This window comes from Festucalex cinctus, chromosome 10 (assembly GCF_051991245.1).
Source record: "Festucalex cinctus isolate MCC-2025b chromosome 10, RoL_Fcin_1.0, whole genome shotgun sequence".
Taxonomy (NCBI): Eukaryota; Metazoa; Chordata; class Actinopteri; order Syngnathiformes; family Syngnathidae; genus Festucalex; species Festucalex cinctus.
In genome coordinates this window covers 12156693-12178931 of record NC_135420.1, presented here as the reverse complement: position 1 = coordinate 12178931, position 22239 = coordinate 12156693, and the positions used below count along the sequence as shown (strand labels likewise).

The 22239-nt window shown below is 37.8% G+C and overlaps 2 protein-coding genes across 3 annotated transcripts in view; both read left to right on the top strand.

The window, feature by feature from the left end:
- Positions 1-191: 191 nt before the first annotated feature.
- Positions 192-4782, top strand: cist1 (colon, intestine and stomach enriched 1). Its single transcript, XM_077534765.1, has 4 exons — positions 192-559; positions 2017-2274; positions 2504-2667; positions 4406-4782. The coding sequence occupies exons 1-4, from the start codon at positions 511-513 to the stop codon at positions 4448-4450; spliced, it is 516 nt and encodes a 171-aa protein (XP_077390891.1). The 5' UTR covers positions 192-510; the 3' UTR covers positions 4451-4782.
- A 1332-nt stretch (positions 4783-6114) lies between these two features.
- The window catches only part of LOC144026673 (3',5'-cyclic-AMP phosphodiesterase 4C-like), an 88799-nt gene continuing 72674 nt past the window's right edge, over positions 6115-22239 (top strand). The window contains exons 1-2 of one of the 2 annotated variants that reach the window (XM_077533561.1): positions 6115-6288; positions 15667-15714. In XM_077533561.1, coding sequence (XP_077389687.1) covers positions 15700-15714 — 15 coding nt within the window. In that variant the 5' untranslated portion in view covers positions 6115-6288; positions 15667-15699. Of the gene's footprint in view, positions 6289-7320; positions 7414-15666; positions 15715-22239 lie in introns of those variants that run through there. The other variant, XM_077533562.1, reaches the window with a different exon arrangement.

The window sequence follows — 22239 nt, the reverse complement described above, 5'->3', positions numbered from 1 at the left end:
GAACAGTGAATGAGTGTTTCCCAACTTTTATTGAGCCAAGGCACATTTTACATTACATTTTCACAAGACATCACGGAAAAAAAAATATATATATATATAGCCAAATAATGATCTCAATTTACTCACAAACTGACTTACTTTGTGAAATATGCACCCCTGCATTGTGAAGAGAGCTGCTGCTTGTTTTTCTAATGGACCATCATGCTTATATCCTGTTTATGCCTGTGACATCTAATGAGAATTATCCAATTAATACATAGCATTGATGAAAGTATGATGATAATGAGGACATCTGGGAAGGTGCCAGTGTAAAAGTGTGGTGTACAACTTGAGGGACTGAGAGCAGCACGCCAACATGGCGACTATTCAAACATTGTCGAACAAGCTTCAAGGTTATGCAGTGTCCAAACAGACATGCAACGCATCCTGTTCTTAAGGATGTGTGTGCGTGTGTACGTTTGTGTGTAAGTGCGTGCTGCCAGCTTTTTCCTTTTCTAACATACAGCAGTGATGCATATGACTGTGCTCATCTCCCTGTTGACTGTGACCATCAGTCAGAGTAAGTCAGATTCAACTTTTCTACTGGTTAAACATATGTGTATTCTATTGTGCTTGTTTAATAATTTCAGTTGACAGTATGACTCAAAAACTCAAGTCTGGTTGTTTGGAGTAGCATTTGTAACTTAATGCTGATTTAAGCAAAAAAATATAAATGAAGGTGATGGTTTGGCTAAGCTCACTACAGATACTTCAAGTTGTCATATTTTGGGTTGGGTTTTGGTTAGTTTTTGTTGTTTTGTTTCGGTCATGATTTGGGTAGTTGGCCTGGTTATTGTTTGATTGTTGTTATGTTTCCATTTGTTTTTGTCAGGATCTGTTTTCCTTTTGTCTCATCAAGTGTGATTTCGTCCACCTGTGCTTCCCTCAACCCTTGTGTTAGCCAATCGGTTCCCTCGGCCACGTGTGTTTGGTCCAGGTGGGACTCAGGTTGTCTAATTAATGAGTGTGTACTGTATTTAGTTTCTTGGTTTCGTTCAGTCTCCATCTTTCCATTTGTCATTTAACCATGTCCTGCTGTCGCAACGTCACTCTCTTGTTTAGTTTATCATTTTGTTTATGGACTTGGTTGTATTTGTTTTGCCCGCTAGTAGTGTCATATTCACCACCTCGTTTAATGTTTGAAACATGAGATAGTCAATAAGTTGAAATATCAAGTTCTGAGATTTCGCAACTGCAAAGAGTTAACTTGTGACAGATTTAATATTTACATTGTTGATACTATGCTAATCATCATCAAGCCATTTTTGTTTTGTGGTGGCTGAAATGTTTTACTACTTTAGTTTGTAAATGCGAGTAATTTCTTGGTGATAAGAGAAGGGGGACATCAGTTGTATACTCTATTATTATATAACCCTTGGTTCTAAGTTCGTATTTTCTTATTTACTCTAGGTATTATGAAAGCATGAAACTTCCAATGCAGACTGAACATTTTTAATTGCCGAATATTTTCGAAAATACAGTATTAGCAAATACTTTCAAACTTATTTGAAGTATAAATGCTAAAAACATAGTATATTTTCCCATAATACCCTGGGGTATTACTTGAGCAATGAGTGGGGGGGGAGATTCGGTGTGTCTTATTCGGTGTTAATCCCATAATTAGAAGACGTTTCAGTCATAAATGGTCAAATAAAAAGGCTATTATATAGATATTTTTAGCCAAATTGTTACATAGAGCATCTTTAAGCGCTCGCCAGTCAAAAATGTTTACTCAACATCGGCAGTTCCATGCGTCCGTTGGGTATGATCAGCTGAGCTGAGCAATAACAACAAGAAAATTGAAAATCCAAAGTGTACACTGGAGTCTTAAGTGGGTGCCCCCCCGAAATTACAGCAAGTAACTACAATTCCTTTCATAATGGACTTAGAATGATTGTCAAGCTTTCAGCATGACATTTGCTTACATATTTGCAATTAACTAACTTTTAGAACAATGTATATAATGTTCATTTGCAGGCACCAGCTTCTCTCCAACAGCTAAACAGACGTCGGTGACGGCGATCACCACTTTAACAAAAACAAACAATGAAGGTTGGACCAGCCACACCACACAGCAGCGAACAGTTCCTCCTACAGGGACATCACAAGCGTCAGCGCGGCCTCCGCAAACAGCCAACAGGATACAGGAGCAGACTTCTAAAGAGACAACACCTCTTCTATCGACAATCTTAGCTGCCTCAACTGCCACATCTCACCAAAAATCAACCGGCATAGGTCATTCTACATCAAGACATGAATGAAACACTTGGCTGCCTCAGCTAACCTTTACCACAGAAAAGTCAGATTCGTTGTGTAATAGTGACAGTACAATATGTTTTTTTTTTATCATCTTTAGACTCGGGGGCTGTTTTCAGTTAACAAGCATCCATCCATTAATTTACCGTATGACTTTTAGGTGACACAGCCCTAAATCATCCTAATGATGTATTTGTTACCGTCTCAGCTCCTCCTCAAGACTTTGGTGAGGACAGCTTGAGGGCCAATCCTGGCCTTGTAGCCATCATCACCATCTTCTGCATCGTCCTTACTCTCATGCTTATCGTAGCCACAGTCAAATGTATCCAGTCACCGAGCTCCGACTTTGAAAGGCTTGAAGATGTGCCCATGGTGAGTTTGAAAACTTTTTATTTTTTTATTTTTTGTTCCCCAAGTGCTTTACAGTTCCCTGTTGTGAACCATGACTGTCAATCAATTTTCTTCTGTTATAGCTTTAAGAGATAGAGTATAGTCCAACCTATTCGAGCTGACTTGGGGTGAAATTAAAGTTAGTTTACACCCTCAACCAAAACAATATAATTCTGAATGATCACAAATTTTGGCATCGTACAAACTGGATGTGGCTACCTTTCAAGGCTTTTTGGAGGATCAAACATGAGTTATCCAGCCATGCCTGCGAAAAAAAACATTGAGGCACTGCATGAAAATCATAGACACAGATTTTTATTTATTTTTTTAACCAGACAGAAGACATTTTCTTAGAGGAGCTCGAACAGATCTTGCGTTATGTGATCAGTGATCACACAAAAATGGCGTCATGATGCCAGGAGGGGCATGTGTCTTCCTTTTATATATATATATATATATATATATATATATATATATATATATATTTATTTATTTATTTATTTATTTATTTATTTTGCCCTCACGAGAGTAAAGTGTAATTGCACATCCACTGCAGTAGGTGGCAGTGGTGGTGTAATTGTCAGAGTGCACAGAGAGTATTAGCTCCTCTGCAGATGTGCACTTACAAACATTGTATAGACAAATGATACTATTTAGGGTTGTGGCGGAGAGTTGGGGCATGAAATGTTTTCTTATTTTTGAATAGATGTACAAAAAAAAATCTAGCTGGATAGATAGAGTTCACAATGATGTCTTTCAGTTGTGAAATTGATTGTACCAGAATGCCTTCATCTTAAAAATAGTGTTTTTGCTCCCCATAAAACCCTACTAAATTCTGCTTCAAACAGGTTGAGCTTAGGCCACTTAGACCATTGTGTTACCACTCAGTCGTGGTGCTCCCACAAAGGGTGATATATCTACTCTGGAGCCAAATGTGAATGAATGGTGACTGTTGTAGAGTGATGAGTTCTACAGGGGAATTGAACACTCACCCATGACGGGGAATGAAAGCTGGCATTGAAAACACATTCGCGTCATTTGTTCCCTTCTCCCCTCGGTGGTTTTCTGCTTAATCTTTTACGTCAACAGGAAAGCTGACTGGATTGTTGTGCTTGAAAAAAAGCAGGAACGGAGACATGTTTGTGTTGTCGTTTAGGTTTTTTGGAGCATTACTGCCAAACTCTTAGTGCTATCATTTATAAGTTTACATCATCATCAATTAAGAACCACTGTACTAGATCAAATTATTTGTGTAAGTGTACCTAATGAAGGGGCCGACATTGCATGTCCACATGCTGCAACCTGCTCATATGGGTACAAACACTGACTGTGCAAAGTGAGAAGGTGATGATTAGCAGATAAGAGGCAGGCTTAATAAATGACAGCAGAAGTGACGGTGAGAAAAGCGGCGGAATGTAAAGGTTGCCCGAAGGTCGGTTACTTGGAGGTGACTTTTCGTGTCTCATTAGCTTCAAAACAAGCTGCCAAGTTTAGTGGAAGTGTCATAATTTACATTTCCTGTTCGCTCACTGTATTGTTGCAACATGACTGATTGTGTCATAAAATGCTGAAGTGAGAAAGAGGGGAAACTATAATTGAATTTGTTTCAAGTGAAGTTGCATACGAATGACATCAAATGAAAACATAAAATGCATGAAGCATACTATCATATAGGATCATCTATTTCTATTTTGCTTTTTTATTTTTTTTATTTTTCAAGGACAAAATGAACGAAGGATCTCCATTTGCTCGCTACTCTAAATAACGTCTACGACTTCAAGAGCCATCAACGTCTCCGCTCCAGTCTGCACGTACAGCACTTCACTATCAGTGATTAATAATTCAGCCTCTTCTTCTCCTTTTCCAAAAGACAATCAGCCATTTACCTGCACTGTATTGCCACAATGTCATTGCAAGAACAGCACAATTCACGCTTGAGCACAGTTGTGAAGAAAATGCTTCAGAATGGAGTGATCTATAACAAAGCTACGTGATGGCTGATTCCTCCATATTCGTGGATCTGTAAAAGAAAATCTAATCATTTCAAAATCTCTTTCATGTGACCATAACTCAGCTGATAATACATTTATGTCGGGATTTTGTTGTCTTTTTCATTATTTGTTGTACTTGCTGATGCAAGGTCTTGTTTTGCCATGTAACACTATTGTCCTCTCTCACAAACCATAGTTTCATGTAAATAAATTAAATACACTTCCCATCCAGTGCCCTGCGATAGGCTGGCGACCAGTCCAGGGTGTCCCCTGCCTACTGCCCAAAGCCAGCTGAGATAGGCTCCAGCACCCCCCGCGACCATTGTGAGGAATAAGCGGTCAAGGTCATGGATGGCACTTCCCATCCATCCATTATTTTCTATAGCGCTTTTCTCCTTATATTTCTTTGGGCGAAAGGTGGGGCACAACCAGGAGTGGTCACCAGCCCATTGCAGTGTAGACAAACAACCATTCACACTCACTCACAACAAAAAAAGAGAACTTTTTTTTTTTCTTTTCATACCGTCCACACTCAGGGTTTCATGAAATAAAATGGACATATATCCAGAACCTTTTGGATAACATGACTCCTGACCCCACCCCTGGCTGTCTATATTTTAAATGAATTAATGGGCTGCCACTTGTAACTTGTGGGCCGGTCTCCTTGGAAAAATCGAGGAAAATAATTATCACCAAACCAGCACCAAAAGACACCGACCCACCGGGCAGCTGCCCTCTATGCCAGATGGGCAGTCCAGCCCTAGGTCTGTTTTACATTAATTAACGCAATATTATAATGCTGAAATGTCCTTGTATAGGAACGCCACACACACAACACTCCCTGACTCAAGTTTATATGTCCATTTGCTCTTTCATCTGAAATGTTTCTTTGTGTCTTTGCGCTTTCAACTTTGACATCACCACCGCCAATCACCAGGCCCACATGTAAAATAATATAACAAAAAAAACCAATGTTACATATCAGTGATGGGTTGTACATTTTGGTACCTGTGTAACTGAACATAACTTGCGGGGTTTATATTCCAAATAAAATAAAAAACATATCCAAACATTTCATCAGTCAGTTTAACTTCATACTGTATATCACATTTGCAAGCACTCCAGTTCGTTTAAAATAAAACAACTTTATTTAACCAATGCAAATTAAAGTAACAAAAAGAGAATCGTGTGTTATAAGCAGAAAAAATAACCCTACATGGGGATACAAACAAACAAACAAACAAACAAACAGCTATATATATAGATTCAAAATATATCTATAAAACACTGGATGTAATGTTTGAAATAGTTCATGGAAAAACAAATCATGGAGTTCGACGAGCACTCCTCGTGCACGGTGTCATTAACTTGTTTACGATTTTGTCACGTGATCTGTCGGGGGACGTCACTGTGACGGAGGGCCACTCGGCGCCACGCGTAGCACAGTTTGAACAGTTGGAGGAGTTTGAAGTCGAACTACCGACGTGCAGCAATAAAAATGGAAGAGGCGGTAAGAGTTACCGTCCTGCGGGGTTGAGTGGCTTGAAAGAGAGAGAGGACTCGTTTGGGCTTCCCGTGCGGGACACAAGACGGCGTCGACAGCCTCACACTGGTAAGTTCAGTTGCTTAGAGTTGAGTTGTTAAAGGTTGAAAGACAAACTTAAAAGTTGCTCCAGAAATTACACAGATGTATTCAAACATTTTTATTAGTTTGTTACTTAGCAGTCCTCTACAAATGCATACAGCCACTCACATTGAGCTGACTGTAAATTTCTTCTGCACGTTTTTTTTGTTGCATGATTCTTAACTTGTTGTATTCAAGTTTTATTAGTTCATGAAGTCAATGTTTAATGTCAGCATTGTTTTAATTTTGTATTCTATGCAATTGAAATGTTGAATGAATGTTCAACTATCCTACTACTTCATCCGTTCCCTCCTGTCTTTATCTCCTTCCTTCCACCATGTATCTGCTTCCTTTCTTCTGCTGCTCACCCCCAGACAGACAGGCAGACAGACAGACAGAGGGACTTGACGTGGATTATTTCTTTCCTGTATCTCAGGGGAAGAGGGAATGGCCGTCTCGAATGTTCATTATTACAATAAACGCTCCAAAGTCCAACACAACCTGCTGGCAAAACATTTTTCACTTACAGTAGGAAGTAATGGCAAAGGAACTGACCAAAATAATACTTTATTAATTTCCTCAGGCAATTTTTTAAAAGAACATTTTTACTTTATTAACTGTCATACAAGTGTACAAACAAGGTAGCTCACGTGCACACTCACAATAATTTGATAATTGATGAAAGAGTGGATTAGGATGAAGGTGCAGCTCACGTGTCTGTGTGCGTGCATACGTATGTGGCATACTGTCACACTAATGCATCCATCCATCCATCCATCCATCCATTTTCTTGACCGCTTATTCCTCACAAGGGTCGCGGGAGGTGCTGGCGCCTATCTCAGCTTGTTCTGGGCAGTAGGCAGGGGACACCCTGGACTGGTTGCCAGCCAATCGTAGCACACTAATGCAGTGTTTCTCAATTCCGGTCCTCAGGCCCTCCTAGCCAGCCTGTTTTCCATGTCTCCCAATGCAGCTGATTCCAATGACAGCTAATCAGCCAGCTCTGGAGAAGCCTGATAACGAGCCTCACCTGCGTTGCAATTGGGAGACATGGAAAACAGGCTGGCTTGGGGGCCTGAGGACCGGAATTGAAAAACACTGCACTAATGGAAGGTAATGACCAGTCAAATCGCAGCACTTGCGTTTAGAAAATCATGTTTGATCAAATTCTGATTACTGGAATATTGCAAATGCAAATAATCGTTCAGTCCTAGTTTAAACACTTGCATAAGTTATTTAAAAAGCTTCACAAATGTTCAATACGCACACCTTTTCTTAAATTTTTGCCTGCCTCTTTGAAATGCACATTTTAAATTCTCCAAATATGCTTTTCAGTTAGTGCATTTTAAATGGAATTTTCTTGAAAATGCTCATTTGACTGTGTTCAGGTGTTGTGTGTCACTAACACACAAAATGCTTTTCCGTTTCTAGTGAATGCCATTCTTTACCTTGAAGAAAAAGTAAAAAATTAAGTCAACATTTAACTTAATCTCAAGTTAAACATTAAACTGCATGTTTTTGCATTTTGTTAAAATTTAAGGAGCTTTTCTGTGAGAATTGGAGTTTATTTATATACTCATAATGTACTTTGCTCAGGTTACGGAATGTTTAATTGTTTGGAACACGGTGTACTTAAAAAGTGACCCATATGTTGACTCATTGCTTTGAAGGTGAGCCGCCTTATTCTCAATATGTCACGTTCTTTTCTGAGCGAGCCTTGTAAAGAATGGTCGTTTCGGGATAAGAGTCGGAAAATTGCAGGTGGAGTAGACCTCGCTGAATTAGTGTCCCCCGCTAATTTGCTGTCGTACTTTTGTGCTCCTCTATATCGCAGATTTTAAAGCTATTATTTCAGGAATGGGTTTTTACATTATACAAATGTCTTCAGTTTTTGTGGCTTCACTGTACATATACAATTTAATATTGCAAATTTTTCGCTATATCGTAAAATTTTGCTGTGATGATTTTTCCGCACAAACTGTTTATGACTACAGAACAGTTAGCGCAAGCCAGGAGGAATGAGCGCATGAAAGACATAATTTCAACAGTTTGGGATCATTTCACACATAAAGGGACAGCAACATGAAAAATCAACTTTTTGGAGCTTTTAGCCATGTCAAAATGTTAATTTCTCACCAAAAACATGACTGAAGCGTCAATCACACGGGGAGAGGGGTGGCTTTACTGAACCGGGTGTTTTACTTCCGAGTTACAAATCTAACCAGCAAAACACCTAATAGTTCATAAAAAATTACATCGCCATGGTGTCAAAGGTAAGATTTAATCATTATATATGCCTGAAATTTACTTTTGGAAGGACATAAATTACTGTGGTGTAATCCCTTTTAATGAAAGAAGATAAAATGCAATGTGGCTACTGCAAATGAATAACTGGCTTAAAGGGATACTTGACTCATTGAACCATTTTCAGCAGTGAAAATTTCATATTTTGTTCAGAATTAATTTGATAACTTCATTATTATTCATGTATAATTAATCCCTTTTAAAAAGTGATTTTTCTACTTGCTGTCGACTAACGATGACATCACCTGTGCTGAGGAAGTAGCTCACGACCAATCATGGTTCACCTGTTTTCTGGGGTTGGTCAGCAACCTAGCCATTATTGGTTGTTAGCTACTTCCTCAACACAGGTGATGTCATCTTTAGTCGACAGCAAGTAGAAAAATTTCTTTTTAAAAGTATTTAATTGTACATGAAAAATAAGGAAGTTAACACATTAATTACAGACAAAATATTAACTTTTTACTGCTGAAAATGTTAAGCTACACAACAAACGTGGACATTGTTAGCTAATTTAATTTATTGTACCACTGTTACTAGTAGTTAGAACTAATTTTAGTCTTTCCACCAGTGGTCAAGGAAAGAACAAAGATAAAAAAAAAAAGTATACACAATTTTTTTCACAGTTCAGTCACACTGGCTACACACAACACACATTAGCTAACGATATAGCTTGCCAATGCTACACTGCCAGTATTGTCAGACTCCAGGCCCCACCATTTAAAGTCGCGCACATTCAGTCACAGTCACAATGAATGGCGACCCAAGTAGACAAAAATAATACCTACACCTCACTTGCTTAAAAGTAGTGTATGAATAATAAAATAAATATATGGTTGCTAGTTCGAGGATTTCGTCTGTTGTTGGTTTGGCCAGGAAATTAACACCAGTGATAAACAAGGCATTACTGACTTACTTGCACATATCAGCTGTTAATTGTATGCTGGGATAACAGTCAAATATCATGAATATATTTATGCAGGAGATGCTTTTGGCCGCAGCTCACGCCAACACTCACACTCAAGCGCGCTGACATCACACGCCACCCCACCAAGCCCCGCCTCTAAAGGCTTTTGCATGTATCTATCACACATTACAATATTACACCCATTTCTATAGAGCCAAAATTTTGACTTTTTTTTTTTTTTTTGCATTCAGATATGTTTACAATGTATTTAAAAAGTGTCTTTGAACAAATTTAGTGTGTTTTAATAAGTTGTATGGCTGAAATTACAGAATATATCCTCCATGACAAAAAGGACTCACTCTATTTTAGGACGTTTAATAAAATTAGAGTTACTGTATAATTGAATAAGATGAGTACAATGAGCTGCTATGTTGTGGTGAAGTTGTCAAAAAAAAAAAAAAACTTGAGCACTTTTACATAAGCATGCAGTGAAGCTGTGACGGACCCCTCAGGCTTCAAAAGACAAGACAAGAAGGGCCCTTTCCCCACACACTTCTACAACGACTGTTCTGTGTGTGACCAATAGGTGGCACACTACTGCTGCAATATTCTCACTGCATCTTTTATCTGGAAACGTTTGCAATCATACCAAATCTATTGTTTTCTGCATCTGGTTAATAAGTTAACAAAATACATGATCAATTTTTATTAACAGGATAGTAGACTTTTTTTCATCACTGTGACAGGTGACCGTCGTAAATGTCAGTTTCTTTTTTCGTGCAGCTCCCCCCGTGTAATTGCTAGCTTAGAATGCCATCATCATCCTTGCAGAAAAATGTCACTTGTCACAGTCATTACATTTGCAGTTTTTTAGTTTTGAAGTTTGACAAGATAACAGTACACAAAATAGAAGTTTCAGAATTTTTGGGTTGCATTTATAGAGCTGCTTGCAATGCTAACAGCTCAAAGGGAATTGATTGTCAATGCATGCTCAGGAAATAAAAATACCAGACTTGTTTGGTATATTATCTTATTTTGAAAATTTTTTTGTTTTTGATTTCCCTCAGAGGAATTCCATATTGTTATCGTAATATGTCTGCAGCAAGACATAACAATGGGCCAATGTCAGCAAACATCCATTTGGAAGTGGGTGATAGTCGTCAGCACTAAAGTATGTGTGTGTGTCTTTGTTTAAAAGGTTAAGAAATGCTAATTCTGACATTGTTTATGCACATGAATGTGACTTATTGCTGGGAAGTTAACTAAAATACTGACATTCTAATGAGCTTGTGTAGTCATACTCAAATAGTGGGGTGGGCCCCCAGGGGAACATTATTTATTTATTTTTTTTGGCCATACTAGAATAAAGTGCAATTTTCTGAGGCCCCAATTGTCTTGTACAATAGCACTTTTTTTTTTTTTTAATCCATAAAAAGATGGCAGTGTCAGTCAAGGAAAATGCAGGTTGCTACAAAACGAGGACATGACATGAGCAAGACTAAGACTGTTGAAAGTGTGGTCCGATTATTGGTTTGATGGTTTACCATGATTCTAAAAAGTGGATTTGTCAATAACCGCTAATACTGCTTATGGTGGCAATGCTGAGGGGTCTTCTAAGCAGGGGACTATAAGAGTGGCTGCTTGCAGAGTTAACAAGTCACCTCTTTGAAGTTAATTGCCTCCAATTAACCATTTTTTTCTCCTTGCAAGCAGAGAGGGATGGTTGAACAGAAGAGACACTGAAAAAAGAAAAATAAGTGCCAGCATCACTAGTTAGCCCCAAGGAAAACATGAGTAGCCCACGGGTCTGTTTGAATTAATTGGATACTGTGACTTACTAAGAATAATTATTTTTTTTCAATCAAACTTCAAATGGTACGGAAGCGTAATGCATTAACTTGAAAAAAACAAAAACAAATAAAAAACAACAACAACCCTATTTTTCTGACTAATTTTTTTGGGGAGCTTTTTTTTTCCAGTAATTTTTTGACAATTTTTTTCTGCTTTTCTGAATATTTTTTTTTCTGTCATTTTTTTTGTCGTAAAAAATATTTAAAAAAAAAAACGGATTTTTTTTCAGAAAAACAGGAGAAAAAAAATATTCAAAAAACATTATTCCAAAAAACAAAAAAAATTATTCAAAAAACCCCCCCAAACAAACAAAACAAAAAAACTGAGCACCAACTTCTGTTTTTTCGGAGTAATTTATTATTTTTTTTATACCTCTGAACTCCAAGTGACTTGTTGCAGACCACTGACCTGTCTATATGACTGTATAGCCCATACACTCCAGTGCAAGCTATTGAAGTCCCAGGGCGGCCATCTTGTTACTCCACACCTCTTGACCAGGCAGTTAGTATAGGGCCGGTGGGAGGTTTGTGTAGTCACGATTGTGTAGTCACTATTTTTTTAGCAAGAGAAAAACAAAACGGCACAAAAGAAAGGCGGGGCTCGCTCCGATTCATTTGACTGTAACCGGCGTGGTACGTCGTACACGGCTCGCGTATATTTCTTACCACCAGCTTTGCTATTTCATCCACGTGTACATATGAAATTACAATTATGTGCACTATACTGTATTTCTGTTGCTTGGCGGTACATGGTGGGCGGCTGTGTCTCGCTTGCTTATAACCCGGAAATCGAATTTTCGCCATGTGCGAAAGCTTCTGTGCATTTTGATTGCTAGTTTGCGACGTCGTCTCATTGTACAACTGTGTTTCAAATTTTGAATCGCCACAGAACGAGTGGCCGGAACCCCGCACACTGAGCAAGTGTTGAGAGTGGAGTTCCGCCACAGTCCTTAGATGTCAGAGTTCTTCAACTTTACGGTGCCCTATAGCCTGTTATGAGACAAACGTATTACAGCTGCCAAAGTATGCAGGCCTGAGGTTTTGTTTTTATAGCCTTTTGTTTGTTGCTTTGTCAGCTGGCAGCATTACAAAGAAAACAAGACTATTATCACCATGAAAATCTGTGCAGAAGTGACAGAGGAAGCAAAAATTTTGCTGAGTATCTTGATAACATTGTGGATACTGAAATTTACTTCCCTTACTTTTTGTACTTTTTTTTTTTTCTTTTTTTTTTTTTTTTTTTTTTTTTTTTCTAACTTTGATTCACTTTTCGGATTTCTGCACCTAAATGATTGCAAGCTACTGCATTTCTAATCTGTATCTACAGTATATCAATTGTTTTACCTTGTGTGACAAGCAATCACGTTTTCCCCGTTGTCAATTTATAGTTTGATGACTAAACTCTTGAACGTTGCTCAGAGTCTTATCATCTTATGTTTAAACCACCTCTATCTGTTTTGCGTCATTGTGACGACACTATCACAAGATGTCTTGTTTTCACTTATACAGTAGATGGTTGACTTGAGTATTGCAGACAAGGACATCTTCTTCTTAGCTGGTTAATCATAACAGACCGGACCAGATCGGAATTTGTATGTGTGTAATGGTTACTACACTTGTAGAAGTTGTTAAACTAAAATCATCTTTTTTTAATCATACAAATAGAATTTTGTTTATTAAGTTATCATGACCCTTCCATGAATGTGTATAAAATGCGATGCGTATCTGATACCAGCCAATGCAACCGCACCCTAGATTTGCTGTATGTACCTCATTCACAGAGAGCCTGCCCTGCTGTTATCAAAATACATCATTCAGGATCTCAACTTGTTAGTCACTCGTGTTTTTTCAAAATACAACCTGTCACGTTTTTTTTTTTTTTGTCTTTTGCGTTGTAGGCATTTTATTATGTTTTTATAAAGCACAACATGTGACACAAAACTTAGATGTTGTTTTTTGGGGACTGGATGTCATTAATGACATTCCCATTCATTCATGATTGAAAGCTCCCTTTTGAACAGGCTAGCTGTGCTTAATATTGACCATGTATGTAAAAAAAACAATTAAAAAATTATATATTTTAATTTCAGTAATTTTGTTGCTTTTTTATGTTAAACAAAAACAAACAAACAACGTTGGTTTAAATACAAGGATTTTGCCTGATCGTGATAACAGAATTAAACAGTAGATGGAGTCGCCGATGTATGCCGATTGACGTGTAACAAACATATTAAAACCACCTGCTGTTAAGTATGTACTGCAAAACAGTGTTTAATATGGTTCAATATATGTATGTCAATCATTAAATATGGTAATAAAAGGAATTGGTTACGCTAGTCAGCAAAGTACTGTAATGCCGATGTTGCCCTCTTAAAAAAAACAAAAACATTAAATCTTATGCTTGGTGTTTTGGTGGTGGCACTGTAATTTGGGTCTCTCTGTGTGTATTGGTGCATCTTTTGCCATGAATAAAAAAAAACTAACACTAAAGAGGTTTATAGTTCAGTTTGAACTCCCAGTGGCCTCTCTTTGTTTGTTCATTCACTTGTTTCAATACAATTAAAGTCTAATGAGCAAAGGGACTGAAGCGTGCATCAGTCTCGTCAGTTCTTGCTCCCGCCAAGCATTGCAGTTGGGTAAACTTCATTATGATCCGCAATGTTGTTTTTTTCTCTTGCCAGAAGTTGTGAATGCACCAAAATAATGCATCCATACTATAAGCATGTTGGTATCTGTAAGTAGGAAGGATGGCGCTCAACGCGCTGAAGTCCATTGATCGTTTGAAGAGAATTGTCACTTGTGCGTAACGACATGAATGGAATCGAAGAAAAGCAAAGCTTGTGGTTTGCCAGTGTTGTTTTGTTTAATATGTGCTTCCTTATTGTTAATAAGCAGGTTTAGGTACTATTTTTACAATGAGATGTTTGTCACACTATCTACATACATTGCACTAAATCAGTGTTTCTCAGGCCCTGTTTACACAGATGCAAAGCTGGCTTCGTTCCTCAAACAAATCTTGTACAGACAGAACTGTCTCAAGACATGCGAGTGTCCAAAAGAAGACGCTTAGGACGTTTAAGGCTGTAATATATATGCCAAGTCTGGAGTGGCGCTGGAGCGCTGCCATAAGGAGTTAACGGAAAGCGTAGAAGAAGAATCAGCGAAAAAGACGAACTACAGATGTAAATAGCCCATAGCCGCGAGGCCGCCATACAGCTTGCACGTGTGTGTATGGGCTGTTGGCTATCCAGTAATATATACAGATCAGTGAGATGAACACAACACGCAAAACATTATGCTTTATGCAAAATGACGACGACACAGCTATCCGCCATTGTTGTTGACAGACTGGCTGTTGGTCTCCCTATTTGACACACGGCTGATTCCAAGCTCATCAGCAGGCTCTGGAGAAGCCAGATAACGATCCTCACCTGCGTTGGAATCAGCATACATGAAAAACAGGCTGGATAGTGGCCCCCGAGGACCAGGGTTGAGAAACACTGCACTAAATAACTGAAGCACAAGTTATCTATTGTAATGTTACAGTTCGTATTGAAAATTCTGATTTCATGCAGGGTGGTGATACAGAACCTCTGTAGAAGTCACTGCAGTTGCTCTGATCCATATACTGTACAGTATGCATGCCAAAGAGTTACTACGCTCATTAGAAATCCTGAAAGTTCCCTGAGTGCTGAAGTCTCTAAACTGTGTCCAGCAAGTTTGTGTTTGTAGTTTTCACGCCTACAATGAGCAAATTTCATAAAAGTTTTTGTCATGGCAATAAAGAAGGTTCTATTTCGTCTATTATTGCATGTCCTGAGGGGGAAATTGTCTTGATTATGCTGTAGGCCTGCAGTAGGGGCCCAATGCCTGGTTTGCCTGCTCTGTTGTGGTGCCTCTAAAAAAACAAAACAAACAACAACAAAAAAAACCCCAGCCCTGTTTCTTGTAGCTTCCTGATTTCTAATTGCAAGAGGTAAAACGTACCCTGTAAAATTTGAAAATCTATGCATACCTTTAGAGGTGTCAAAATTAATAACTTAATCGGCAACTAATTGCTTATCAAATTAAACAGCAACTGAATCAGTTTAAAAAAGGCTGGTGAGAAGATCAATCATTATAAATTCCCTATATTGCTTGCTTGTTGTTGTTGTTTTTGTGTTATCACTAAACAATACCAAAAAGCAAAAGTAATTTGTTAATTAACAATAATTGTTTAATTTGTAATACACTTTAATGAATTTATCAATACTGCTTTATCTTGTGACTGTTCTGTCATTTTTCAGTCCTGTTTTTCTTTTGTCTTAGCTGCTGCTCTGCTGCAACAACTAACACGCATCAATGTCTTGGCTTGAGGTAAGTGAGAGGCGCACACACACAGTGGGTAACAACTATAATATAGTTATAATCTTTATGAAAACAATAAGCCACTAAAGTGACAAGATGTATTATGCCTAATTACCCCAGTGTTGCGTTTGTGGTCCATAGGAAATGGAACTACTCAGTCAGAGAACCCATTTCTTCCTTCTCAGGAGTATAAATGTTGATGTTCAATGATCCCAGCTGTTTCTTAGTATATTCAAATTATATTGCCGTACTTCCCATTTTGTGATTAAACTACCCGGTACTAGAAAATTTGATTCTGTGCAACTATTTTTTTTTAATATACAAATTAGGGATGTAACGATATCCAAACATCACGATATGATATTATCACGATATGAAGGTCACGATATGATAATTATCACGATATTGGGGGGGGGGGGGGCGATATTTAAACCACCTACAATCTCTAAAAACAATATTGAAGCACTTACTTGCTAATACACACATTGATCGCTTCACAAGCAATATAGGTTCCCCTTCACCTGACAATTAGCATAGATTTTAAACATGGAAGGCCAAAACATCCCTAATGAAAATTCAATTGCACTAATAAAGTAGCCACTAGAGGGTGCCAGAACTGCACAAATGGAATAACAGATGTGTGTGTTCCTTTTAAATATTGTGAACATGACGACGACGATATTGTGGAAGTTTTAATATCATGATATCACAATATTGCCCTTTTCATTACCTCCCTAATACAAACTGCCAAATTTTTGGGAGAAGGTAGAAAACGTGATGTATTTGTCATAATTCACACCATCAAAACTTTCCAGTTCACTTTGGAACGTTGTGTTTTTCCAGAAAATATTCTGTTTCTGTCTGCTGCTTTCACACGCTCACAAACATCCGACTCGGCGTGAAGGTCATCATGCTTGCTCTTCCCACCATCGCGATCAATTAATATTCACTTTCTCAATTAGGCAAATAACAGCAGCTTTGATTGCTCCTGACGCGTTTGTAGAACAACAGCATGTCCTGATGAAATGCTCTCATCTCTGATTACATGATGCGGCTACACGCTGAGAGGGTGCATGCGTTTGTGTGTGTGTGCACATGTTTAAAGCCAGGATTGTAAGTTTTGTGCCAAGATGTAGTCAGAGTAAGTTTCAAGACTAGTTTTTGACTTTTAAAGATTCATTTTCGTTGGTTGGCGGTTAGTATTCTTAATATGACCAAGACAGCAACATCTCCACTGATAACTGTGTCATCCCCCAAACGAAGATTCTGAGGTGGTAGAAAGACTTGGAACCAAAACTGACTTCTGAGAGGCAGCATGGGGTCAGTGGGCGTTTGAAACATGTGCATTTTGAAGCATGTGGTGCCTCAGAGAGACCACACTTCACAAGCCTACCCCCAATTACTACGTTCACAAAGTTCTTCTCTTTCTGGTATCCATAGCAGAAATATGGCGGTGAAATATGTTAACCTCTTGTAGGTGTGGCGCGGCTTGTGCATTATATAATTAGCGATTAGACCTACGATTTATATATTTTTTTAAAAACTGTACATTGATGTGATGAAGCATATTTATTTAGCGTAGTATTGATATTATTGTAAAATCTCCGTGAATAAGATGCATTTTTGTCCATAAAATATTCTAAAATCGTCCCCCCGTCCTATACATGGAATCATATTATAAATAAATAAACATTTTGTAGACGTTTACTGGTACCTATATGTTATAGAAAAAGTGGTACTTATTCCAGCATGGTATTTAATATCTAATGTTACAAATCGGTGTAATTAAAGGTGCAATGTGTCGTTTAAAAAGGTAATGTTAAAGCTTTTTCTACATCATGCATGCTCCACCAATGTCCAGATGAGTATGAAGGGCTTTGGCTGTTTTACTCTCAACTCAACTCAACTCAACTCAATATCAGCTTTTATCTTCATTTTATAGTGTGCGGACCCTGCTCACGCCACACTTTCATTGGGGAGGGGTGGAGTTTTTCTTAGCTCATTTGAAGTCATGTCTTTGTTTGTCAACTGTGGCTGTCACCTTAAGAAATGCACGTACTGGCACGCGCACCATGAATGAGCCTGACAGATGCTACAGTAATGCTTTGGGCCTGAGATGGAAGTCGTGAGTTAAAAAAAAAGTGACAACCTGCACAGTGATTTAACTTTAAGTCACGGTTGTCCAAACTTTTTATTTGAGGGCCACATAATGTTATGAAGAGAAATTGTGTTTAGTCCTAAAATTGTACCGATCTCCAGCTACTTGTCGCTAGCTAGCCTCAGCAAGCAAGACGGCGAGAGCCATCGGATTACTTTTCAAAAGCAGTTAAATAGGCAAAAATCTGCACAAATTGATGCTGAAAGCCTGACACAGGCTGATCACTTTTTAACAACCAAGCTCACTCAAATGTTCTGTTTAAGTCGGCAAAATCGCTACTGATGCCACTTTGTTTCATCAGTCAAAATCTATGGCGAGAGCTTTCATGTGATTTCATTTCATTTAATTTATTTAAACTAAGAAAAGAAATGAAAAGGGGAAAAGAAAAAAAGTAAAGCTTGTAATATCTACGCCAAATCAACACAAAAGCAACGACACCTACAGTCAAGGCACACTTCCAAACGGTTTTACAACAGCACATCTGACACACACAGTGTGAAGCTCAGGTGTTGCCCCTATTTCATGTCTATCGCCGGCTTCTTTTCATTTTTTGCCCAAGATGTTTTAACCCAAACTCACAGCACTGTGGGTGGTTGACTGGGTGCACTTACCGGTAGGCTTATGTAGTTTGTTAATCCTGTTCGTGAAAGACAGCAGGCAGATTATAAATGCCCACTGTGTTCAGGAAAGAGCCAGCAGCACCTTCATTTGTTTACCGAATGAGCGCACAAAAAGTTGGCATATAAAAGGCAATTTGTGAAAGCAAATTATGCAGATTGGTGCCTGGTGTCGAGAGCCGTATTATAAAGATCTCCTCTAGTGACACAAGTGACTGCATTTGAGTGTGTGCCACATTGAAACAACTGCTTGAATTAAATAAGAGAGCATGATTTTTTTTTTTTTTTTCGATTGAAGATGCAGCCACCTTAATTCTTACCTTCAGGCTTCAGTTGTATTGATTAAAACATGCCATGTGACTCATTTTTCTGCAACAAGAACAAAATCCATTTTGCTGGCCGACCGACAGATCATGAAACTTTTATTTTTAAACCTTTATTACAGAAGTTAACCAGTGTTAACCGTAAATGCAAAACCACTTGCTTGCCAGAAACTTGATTTTGGACTGAACTGCCAGACCATTTAATCTGCTATTGTTAGTAATCTTCTGTTATGGAAAGGAAACAAAAATCACATTGAGTTATTAAAATAAAGGTGTATGGTCAGTGATGTGAAACTTACAGGATTTGATATGGAAAATCATGGTCTGAACTCCCAAGTTTTGTTTGAAACTTGTGGCACATTTCAGTTTCACTCCAGATTGCTTGACTTTAGGGCATTCACCATTGAAGGTTCCACTGTACAGTACAGTATATCATCACTGAGTAATATAAAGTACACACTTAAAACTGCTAGGTTAGAATTAACCCAATTTTGGTCAAAAACCAACGAGACACAGTACTTGGGTCAATTTAAAGCAACCTTCGGGAATGTTTTGTACAATACAACCCAAAATAACCAAGTAACAGGTGATTTTATTATTATTATTATTATTATTATTATTATTATTATTAGCCAAAATTTGGTTATTTTATTGCTTTTTTAAAAAAAAAACAAAAAAAAGCACTGATTTTAAGAAAAGGGAACTCTTAATACTTGTGATGATGGGAGAATCTCCGTAAAGACGTCCACAGCCTGTCTGTCTTAAAGAGGAAGTCAACCTAACAATTTTCTTAACAATAAATTAATAATGGCCCAGTTTCCTTACAGGGATTAAGTCTAGTTCTACATTATTTCACATTTTTATCCAGGATTTATTGAAATATTTTTCTTCGATATGGATTAACATCTGCTTTCTGAAGTTGGGCCATGATTGGTTGTTACTTGAGCCCTGAGTAACTTTGATGTCATTTTCAGTCGACAGCAAGTGACAAAATGTCCGCCCCCTGAGATGGATAAAAACGGGTGCTTAACTCATATTCCACCGATGCAATATTAATCAGAATCCGTGTTTAGACTATTGCAGGCTCATAGAAGGTAGTATTGTAAATAAAAATTTTGAGCTGATTTCCTCAAGCACACTGGAGAATATACTAAGCAAGCTTGTATTCTTCAAACATACTCATTGTTAGTTTATGATGTAAGTGCAAAAAGTGATTTGGGCTTGAAGTTGTTGCATTTAATACACTTGGGTATGATCATTGTGTCATTCATATCTGCATGGACACAGCAGCGGCCTCTTGATTAATGCAGAAGTGTGGCGAACAAGAGCACAATGGTCTTATTGGTTTTTCTGATGTCGAAGCCTGCTGAGCATCTTAAGTCCCATCTGATTGCACACTGGCCTTCCTGCTTCAATCTCATTCACACTTCTCGTTTGTCGCGTGGCGGGACACCATTCAGGTGATAACACGACCAGCTGCTTTCTTCCTGCTGTTGCTTGGCTGGAAAATGTGCCATTCAAACAACAAAAAACATGCTGGATAATCCACATAACATTATTCTGCATTCAAAATTCCCAAAATGGCAGCCTTGGCAAGATGGTGTCACATTTCTAAGGAGTTAAAAGAGTCAAATAAATAAGGCTAAATGAATATGCGCCATGTTCCTTCAAATTAATTGATGTTGACAAGAAAACTTGTATAATTGCTTTCAACAGCCTCACAAAGAGGATATTGATTTTGGGCTGTCTGTTTGCTTGGCTGCCTCGATCATCTTGACACTTTTAAAATAGGGTACTTGGTGTACCGTTCACACAAAACAGAATGGATTTGTCATGTTCTCAGTTGTCAAGAAGACAATTCTACTTTCGTCAAGAGCTGCCGTTCACTTCTGCCAACACCACAAAAAGAGGTTGAGCTGCGGTTGTTCATAACTTGCGTAAAATGTATTGTCATTTCACCTCAAGCGTGCATTTTGCTTCTTATTATATTCTTAGCAACTCTGAAGTTAAAACCCCCCAACAAAAAACACATTGTCTGTCTGTCTGTCTGTCTATCTATCTATCTTATTATATATGAATGTAAGTGTGCAAATAATTTGCATTTACTCCATTGTTTAATTTTAGATGAAAATTTACAACATTCGCAAAGGTTACCTGATGTTTGTATCATGTGGTGTTGTCTATATGAAGCTTCCTAGCATTGATTATTTTACATTTTTTCTCCGACCAGGCAATTTGGGCAAGTCATTCCATTAACAAAAAAAATAAATAAATTAAACAAATATATACCTTTTGGTGTTTCTTAAGGGGAAATTCAGCCATCATTCCGATGTGTACTCTGTGTTTTACACCACACAAAGACCTCAATCACTTGGCTGGCATGGAGAGATTGAGCGAAAGTGGTGCAACAGTAGCCAACAAGCACAGTAGCATCTTTCCAACAACTATCATTTTTTGTTGTTGTCCATACCGTTTTTTTTTTTAAATTTTTTATTTCTGCTAGCTGTATTTCAAGCTATTTCATTCAAATGTTCTTGAGTGAGTATGAAATGCAAAAAATGATCCATGGCTACAGTTGACAGTTCATCCATTTTCAATACAGTTTATCCTCGTCAGATTTGCAAGTTGCTGGTACCTATCCCAGTTTCCTGTGGGCAAAAGTCAGGTAAATGACATTGAACAGAAACGTGCAGTCCGTGTTATTTTAGGTTGTGGATACAGAGACCACACAAATCCATTATTTATACAACTAAAGATTTTAAAATGTAATGAATTGATGGCGTTTAACCGCCTTAAAATATTGTATAAAGCCTACCGTGAAATTCTACCGTTTAATATACAAGCTAGATTTATAAAAAGGGAAAGTGAGTATAAATTAAGAGGAATATACATTTTCTCTAAACCTAAATACAGAACAAAACAAAAAGTATTTCAACTCAAGGTGTCAGTCTACGGAACAATTTGGATTATAAAACAAAATCTTCTCAATCTATTTGTATTTTTAAAAAATGTATGAAAGTATATTTACTGCAAAAATACATATCATAAAAGGACATGCAGTTGAATTATTTTTGAATTGTTTGGTAGGATTGTAACACCAAAAGCGTCTTGACCGCTTGCTGTCATTGATTTTGTGTTGATTCTTTTTTTGTGTGTTGATTAGGGGCAGACAAAACAAGTTTTACTTCTTTCTGTCCCCTTTCATTTCTTTTATTTTAAAGAGTGAAATAAAGTGATTTGATTGATTGATTAATGGTAGTAGAAAGTTACAGCACATGGTGTTATCTTGTGTGCGAGTGTGACTATAAAATTGTGAATAATGATAATGACACTGTAGAAGACGCCATTAAGCTAGCTAGTTCAACAGCGAGCTAGATGCCAAATGCTAAACTACCTCATCAGACTTACACAGGCCTCCAAAGCGACTGTTGATAGA

Coding starts and splice junctions, on each gene's coding strand:
- cist1 (XM_077534765.1), top strand. CDS start 511: ATGCATATGACTGTGCTCATCTCCCTGTTGACTGTGACCATCAGTCAG. Junction 560..2,016: donor GACTGTGACCATCAGTCAGA/GTAAGTCAGATT, acceptor GTTCATTTGCAG/GCACCAGCTTCTCTCCAACA. Junction 2,668..4,405: donor GGCTTGAAGATGTGCCCATG/GTGAGTTTGAAA, acceptor TTATTTTTCAAG/GACAAAATGAACGAAGGATC.